The sequence below is a fragment of the Triticum urartu genome, chromosome 5, assembly GCF_003073215.2.
Source record: "Triticum urartu cultivar G1812 chromosome 5, Tu2.1, whole genome shotgun sequence".
NCBI classification, from domain to species: domain Eukaryota; kingdom Viridiplantae; phylum Streptophyta; class Magnoliopsida; order Poales; family Poaceae; genus Triticum; species Triticum urartu.
In genome coordinates, this window is record NC_053026.1 from 382,817,012 (window position 1) to 382,825,140 (window position 8,129).

General features: G+C 48.3%; 1 protein-coding gene across 1 annotated transcript; it reads left to right on the top strand.

Moving 5' to 3' along the window:
• The first annotated feature begins 5,917 nt into the window (after positions 1-5,917).
• Positions 5,918-7,901, top strand: LOC125556045 (xyloglucan O-acetyltransferase 1-like). The gene is made up of 2 exons (XM_048718845.1): positions 5,918-6,485; positions 6,576-7,901. Exons 1-2 carry the CDS (start codon positions 6,308-6,310, stop codon positions 7,751-7,753), a joined length of 1,356 nt encoding a protein of 451 aa, XP_048574802.1. The 5' UTR covers positions 5,918-6,307; the 3' UTR covers positions 7,754-7,901.
• The last annotated feature ends 228 nt before the right edge of the window (positions 7,902-8,129 follow it).

Consider the following 8,129-nt stretch of genomic DNA (forward strand, 5'->3'; position numbering starts at 1 on the left):
ACCCAAGGTATGCCATTCCATCTTAGAGAAGCTTTACCCCAAGACATGGGTCAAAGCAGCTCAACAAGATGTGAATACATCAAAATTCTTAAACAAAAAATGGTAACCCCATTTTGAGCTTAAACGATGAGATGACCTACGATCAAGTGTTCTCACTTGACTCCTCAGTCAATATACTCTAACATAGGTGACTTTGTCGCCGACCAATTCTAGATGAAGTTATCTAGTGTTTCTCTGAGTTCTTGCATTTGTCTCTTGCATATTTGTTCCCCTTCTTTATTCAAAAAAAACTTCAAAAAAACTTCACCTAGACCTCTTTAATTTCTCTGTTTGTTTCTGCATTCCCTGCATCCAATTCTTTGCAAATCCTTTAGTTAATTCCTTGCAAATCTTTGTGAGATCTTATTTGCCTAGTGAGCTGAGATGATAAGTGTTCTCTCTGTGTTAAACTCGGACACACCAGCTTGCCTCTTTCGGTCTAACCGAACCATCTCGGTGCTACCGAAGAAAACAACTCGGTGCTACCGATCTCAATGCTGAGAAGAAACTTTGCCATTTGCATCCTGCATATTTGTTCCAGCTCCACTCAATGATTCTTGTCCTCTACCTGCATCACATTCTCTAAGCTGCTTTGCTATGTGACTCAAGGACCAAACCTATTCGACTCATATTCGAGAAGACCCTTCTTGGAAATTGATGTCAAAGGGGGAGAGAGATATCACATCAAAGCTTAATCACTTCAAAGGGAGAGAATACTTCAAAGGGGGAGAGTGCTCCGTCACATCAAAAAGCCGCAGATGCTTGGTATTCAAGAGGAGAGAAGTCACATGTCTTTAAGAGGGGAAAGACATGTTAGTTTGTGTTATGTTTCTTTTTGCTCTGATTTTCTTTTTCCTGTATTCTCGCATTAGATTCAGGGGGAGAAAGACTTCTAAGGGAAGGAAATCTTTAAATTCATTGCACATCTTTACCTTTGGGGACATGTCTATATCTAATAAGAGTACCCAGTACTCACTCTCTACATGTCATCTCAATCTTGGTACGCTTGTGGTTTATTGCTTGCTCTATTTAGTAGATGTTTCTGTGTTATCTAACCTTATTTACTCAGGTTCATCTCTTCCAAAGCCAGCTCAAGACCATAAGGTAAGTATATGCATCACACTCATGTGCATGATGATCTCTTGCTAATGTACATATTGTTTGCAAGAAGGACTCATGAACATGAAGGTATATTTCCAGTATCTACACCATTTGCTCTGATGCATATAGCCAAGATACATGTAACTCATTGCTTGCTCTGTCATGCTTATGCATTCACATGCTCTTATATTCCACATTTACATGGATGCATACATGTAGGGGGAGCCTATGCATGTTACATGTTCTTCCAAAGCTTTACTTGCTATTCTTTATATCTTTATCTAAAGCTTTGATGTATGTTGTCATCAATTACCAAAAAGGGGGAGATTGAAAGCACAAGTGCTCCCTGGGTGATTTTGGTAATTAATGTCAACATATCTTGTTGGACTGATATTTTCACCTAGTATATTTCAGATGAGTTCAACAGTGGAGTGGCTTGGACAAGAGGATGTGGAACTCCTTCAAGATGCTAAGGACAAAGATTGGCTCAAGCTCAAGACTCTATGTTTTCATTTTAGTGATCCAAGATCACATTGAGTCCAAAGGAAAAGCCAATACTATTAAAAGGGGATGAGGTGTTGCTTAATGGCTTGCTTGCTCAAAGTGCTTAGTGATATGCTCCAAAAGCCCTCAACCACTTTCTCATTTCCACATATGTCCCAAACCAAAAGTCAAACTCGGCCCCACCAATTTGATCTATCTGGCGCCACCGAGTTCACTTGACATAGCCACTGCCAGAAACCCTAATCAGTTCTGTCTCACCGATGGGATCTCGGTCTCACCGAGATGGGCTTGCAAACTCTCTTTTACCTGTTGCAATAATTTTGGTCTCACCAAGATATGCAATCGGTCCCACCGAGTTTGCTCGACCAACTCTCTGTTTTTCTTATTACCAAAATCAGTCCCACCGAGTTTGTGTAATCGGTCAAACCGAGTTGAGGTTTTACCCTAACCCTAGCACATCGGTCCCATCGAGTTGATCATATGGGTCCCACCGAAAAGCCTAACGTTCACATTTTGAACCAAATCGGTGTGACCTAGTTTAACTATTCGGTCCCACCGCGTTTGGTGAATTGTGTGTAACGACTAGATTTTGTGTGGAGGCTATATATATACCCCTCCACCCAACCTCCATTCATGGAGAGAGCCATCAGAATGTGCCTACACTTCTACCATTCATTTTCTGAGAGAGAACCACCTACTCATGTGTTGAGACCAAGATATTCCAATCCAACCATAAGAATCTTGATCTCTAGCCTTCCCCAAGTTGCTTTCCACTCAAATCATCTTTCCACCAAATCCAAATCTTTGAGAGAGAGTTAAGTGTTGGGGAGACTATCATTTGAAGCACAAGAGCAAGGAGTTCATCATCAACATACCATCTATTACCTTTTGGAGAGTGGTGTCTCCTAGATTGGTTAGGTGTCACTTGGGAGCCTCCGACAAGATTGTGGAGTTGAACCAAGGAGTTTGTAAGGGCAAGGAGATCGCGTACTTTGTGAAGATCTACCCAAGTGAGGCAAGTCCTTCGTGGGCGATGGCCATGGTGGGATAGACAAGGTTGCTTCTTCGTGGACCCTTCATGGGTGGAGCCCTCCGTGGACTGATAACCCACAAGTATAGGGGATCACAACAGTTTTTGAGGGTAGAGTATTCAACCCAAATTTAGTGATTCGACACAAGGGGAGCCAAAGAATATTCTCAAGTATTAGCAGCTGAGTTGTCAATTCAACCACACCTGGAAACTTAATATCTGCAGCAAAGTGTTTAGTAGCAAAGTAATATGATAGTAGTGGTAACGGTAACAAAAGGTAACAGTAGTAAAAGTAATGTTTTTGGTATTTTGTAGTGATGATAGCAATAGCAACGGAAAAGTAAATAAGCGGAGAACAATATATGGAAAGCTCGTAGGCAATGGATCGGTGATGGAGAATTATGCTAGATGCGGTTCATCATGTAATAGTCATAACCTAGGGTGACACAAAACTAGCTCCAGTTCGTCAATGTAATGTAGGCATGTATTCCGAATATAGTCATACGTGCTTATGGAAAAGAACTTGCATAACATCTTTTGTCCTACCCTCCCGTGACAGCGGGGTCCTTATGGAAACTAAGGGATATTAAGGCCTCTTTTAATAGAGAACCGGAACAAAGCATTAACACATAGTGAATACATGAACTCCTCAAACTACGGTCATCACCGGTAAGTATCCCGATTATTGTCACTTTGGGGTTAACGGATCATAACACATAATAGGTGACTATAGACTTGCAAGATAGGATCAAGAACACTCATATATTGATGAAAACATAATAGGTTCAGATCTGAAATCATGGCACTCGGGCCCTAGTGACAAGCATTAAGCATAGCAAAGTCATAGCAACATCAATCTCAGAACATAATGGACACTAGGGATCAAACCCTAACAAAACTAAGTCGATTACATGATAGATCTCATCCAACCCATCACTGTCCAGCAAGCCTACGATGGAATTACTCACGCACGGCGGTGAGCATCATGAAATTGGTGATGTAGGATGGTTGATGATGACGATGGCGACGGATTCCCCTCTCCGGAGCCCCGGACGGACTCCAGATCAACCCTCCCGAGAGGTTTTAGGGCTTGGCAGCGGCTCCATATCGTAAAACGTGATGATTTCTTGTCTCTGATTTTTTTCTCCCCGAAACACAATATATGGAGTTGTAGTTGGAGTCGGAGAGGCAACAGGGGGCCCACGAGGTAGGGGGGCGCGCCCCCACCCTCGTGGACAGGTGATGGGCCCCCTGGCCTTCATCTTTTGCAGGTATTTTTCATATTTTCTGAAAATTTGCTCCGTGAAGTTTTAGGTCATTCCGAGAACGTTTGTTTCTGCACATAAATAACACCATGGTAATTCTGCTGAAAACAGCGTCAGTCCGGGTTAGTTCCATTCAAATCATGCAAGTTAGAGTCCAAAACAAGGGCAAAAGTGTTTGGAAAAGTAGATACGACGGAGACGTATCATGGACTCGCGCAACCATTACCCTTCGTGGGTTGAAGTCTCCATCAACGTGGATGTACGATAGCACCACCTATTGGAACCATGTCAAAGATCTCCGTGTCTCCAGTTGCGTTTGCACACTCCAATCCATCCCTTTACATTCTTGCAACTTGCATGCTTTACTTTCCGCTGCTCATATACTCACTTGAAATGTATTGTGAATGTTTAAACTTGTGCTAAAACTCCACCTTAACTTGAAGAAATTAATAACTACTACTTTTCTTTGTTGATGGTCTAATCACCCCCCCTCTAGACACCTCTTCTCGATCCTACAGCTAGTCCGGTAGAGGCTTACTAGGGACATGTTGTTGTCTATGCATCCACACATGTATTTGAGTTTCCGGTCAATACAATTATAGCATGGATAATAAATGATTATCTTGAACAAGGAAATATAATAATAACCACTTTATTATTGACTCTAGGGCATATTTCCAACAGGTGGGTGGTCCAATTTTTCGAACTCTTGTTGCTCCTCTACTCGGCAGGACGCCGAGTCTTGGAGGATCAGCTCGCCGCGGGGAATCCGCGACATACTCCAGGTTGCTGAATCTGACAATTTGATCTGGAGCAAAGTGCCTGGCCAAGGTGGCTAGTCGAATTAGTGAAGAAGGTGGCGGCACCGAAGATGGACATCTGGACCGACATGTATATCACGCCGGATTCGATTGGAGCTCTCATCAGACCTCTAAGTTCACCTCACGGGACCTATGTGGGCCATCACTGTTGGAGATTCTGGCAGATCCTTCGATAGGGTATCTCAGAGAGGTGAGTGGCTGAAGGAAAACAAGGAGACGAGATTTACCCAGGTTCGAACCCTCTCGATGGAGGTAATACCTTACTCCTGCTCTATGTTTATTGTGACAGGGGTGTGCAAAGTACCAGTTGTAGCACTGAGAGATTGTATTGTTGTGTTATGTCAGACTAGCTCGGCCCTAGCTTATATAGTAATATCGGGTCCCCTAGGGTTACACGTCCTAGTCGACTACATGCTGGAGGGGGGCTCCTCCACGGCTCTGTCTTCCCCGACTTGGATGACAAGGCTTCCAGAGTCTTCTCAAAGATCGTCATGGGCCGCTCGACGTGGTCGAGGGCGAAACGGACCTAAGGCTCCTCGGGCCGGTCCGCCGGCAACCGACGTGGCGAGCCACCCCTGGGCCGTTACACGGTCACTCATCTTTTTACAAAAAAGATAGGAAGAGTGGAAACTCATCATGTCGTGGAAAGGAAAATGACTAATTCCAAGCGAAAAAAGAGGGAGCATGTGTGGTCGCACGGTGCCTGAAATGCAGATGTCGGAAGAACGTGCCACCCATGACACTTTTTGCTCATGTATATACTGATCTATGGCTTGACACGCGTGCTGGATTTACATAGAATAAGTTGCACAACATATCTGACTTTAAGGCCCTGTTTGATTCAGTTTTTATCGACGGATTCCGCTGCCGCGCAGCAGAATTTGAACCAAAGGGCGAACCCAGCAGAATCCGATTTCACAAATCCATTGTCAAAATCTGAACCAAAAGGAGAAGCAGGCCAGGATGTGCTTTCCAAAATCTGATTCCGCTGTGGGTCAAAATCTGAAAAAAGTTATATCAGTTGTTTTGCCAAATGACCTACATCTTCTTCATATCAGATTTTGCACATCTGTTTTTTTACAGCAGATTTTTCACAGCTACTTTTAGAAATCCACAGCCGAATCAAACAGAGCCTAATTCAGTACTCCCTCTGCAAAGAAATATAAGATCGTTTAGACTTTATAGAAAACAACGTATCTTCACTGCGTGGTTGTATGATTGTAAGCGCAGACCCATGACCCTCCTGAAGGTCTCTATTTTATCTTGATTAAATTCAGTGGAGCTAAAAAATTCAAAACTACGATAACTATAATAGTCATTTTAATGTTGAAAAGTCTAATGCTCGAGATTCTCGCAGAGAAGAATTATGAAGACATTATACTCCTGGTACACCTCTCCTTCCGATCTCATCTCCACTAACCTCTCTCACACTCCCTCCTCCATTTGGAAACTAGTCACCAGATCCAAGTCCTTTGAGTTTGGAGCCCCCATTCCTCTCATCAACCAACGATCTTCTACCTAAAGATAGCCAAGCTTCCTCGGCTGCCATGGGTGCCTCCACACCTCGTCACCATTCCAGCTCCTGGCGCCAGAAGCTTCCACGCCTCACCAAGAAGATCCTCACATTGTCGCTCTACGCCCTCGTCCCCCTCGCCGTCCTCCACTACCTCCTCTCCCCTCCTCCCGTCGCCGTCCCCTCCTCCACTTCCACCTCGCCGCCCCACGGTAACCATCTCAGAGATTCAAGAACCCGTCGCCATTGTGGATGCGGGACGGCACAATGACGCTATTTTTGTTGTTGTTCTTGGTTTGTAGATGGGAATAAGCAGCAGGGGGCTGCAGGGGCGGCCTCAAGAAAGCAGGGGTCAACGGCACCGGCGCCGCGGTGTGACTACTCGGAGGGGCAATGGGTGCGGGACGCAGCGGGGCCGCGGTACAGCGGGACGAGCTGCGGCGCGACGATCAAGGACGGGCAGAACTGCATGGCGAACGGGCGACCGGACACGGGGTACCTGAACTGGCGGTGGCAGCCGCGCGGGTGCGCGCTCCCGCCGTTCGCGCCCGCGGATTTCCTGGAGCAGGTCCGCGGCCGGCACGTCGCGTTCGTCGGCGACTCGCTCGCGCGGAACCAGTGCGAGTCGCTGGTGTGCCTCCTCGGCTCGGAGTTCCCCGCGGAGCTGGTCCTCGACGGCGGCGAGGAGCGCAAGTTCCGGCGGTGGGCGTTCAGGTCCCACAACGCGACGGTGTCGGTGTTCTGGTCGCCGTTCCTGGTGAACGGCACGGAGAAGTCGGCGGGGCCGGGCGGGCCCGACCACAACAAGCTGTACCTCGACCAGCCGGACGAGCGGTGGGCGGCGGAGCTCCCGGGCATCGACGTGGTGGTGCTCTCCATCGGGCACTGGTTCATGCACCCGGCCATGTACTACGAGCAGGGCGCGGTGATCGGGTGCCACCACTGCCCGGAGCCGAACCGCACGGGCACGGGCTTCTTCGGCGTGTTCCGCCTCGCCGTCAAGAACGCGCTCCGCGAGGTCATCGCCCGGGCCAGGGCCAGCCCCGGGCAGGAGAAGCTGGCGGTGGTGGCGACGTTCTCGCCGGCGCACTTCGACGGGGAGTGGGACAGCCCGGACGCGTGCGCGCGCACGGAGCCGTACGCGCCGGGGGAGAAGGAGATGCTGTACATGGACAGAGAGATGTGGCGGACGGAGGCGGAGGAGGCCGCGACGGCGGCCGCGGAGGCCACGGTGCGCGGGTCGGCGGTGACGGTGGAGGCGCTCGAGGTGACGAGGCTGGCGGACATGCGCGCCGACGGGCACCCGGGCGCGTACATGAACGCGTCCCTGTTGGCCGGCGCCGGCGGTGAGAAGAAGAGGGAGCGGGTGCCGAACGACTGCGTGCACTGGTGCCTCCCGGGCCCCATCGACACGTGGAACGAGATCCTGCTGCAGATGGTCAAGCGATGGAGTGACGCCTCCTCCTCGTCGGCCAAATGATGCCACTGAAACTCAACCGTAGTTTGGCACCACGCCAGTAGTGGTTACTCTTCATACATTCGAAAAACTGGAACGAATGATAGAGAAATTTCGCATATGTTTGTAGGAATTCATACGAAAACATCGGTTTGTCCATCAGTGGTTCTGTGCTTGGTTGGTGGTGAGGGTGCATCGGCGCTCCGCGGGCGACAAGGCGGTGAGACGGCGCCGAATGCGGATCGTGGTGAGGTGTTGGCGCTTGCCTTTTCCATTCCATTGAACCATGGTTCCCCAGAAAAGAAGGGCATAGCCATTCAATAATCGCAAGGGTACGACGCATCGAGAGAGTGGCAGTAGCAGATCGATCCTAGCCAGCCAGGTCGGTGGTGGCGTGGTG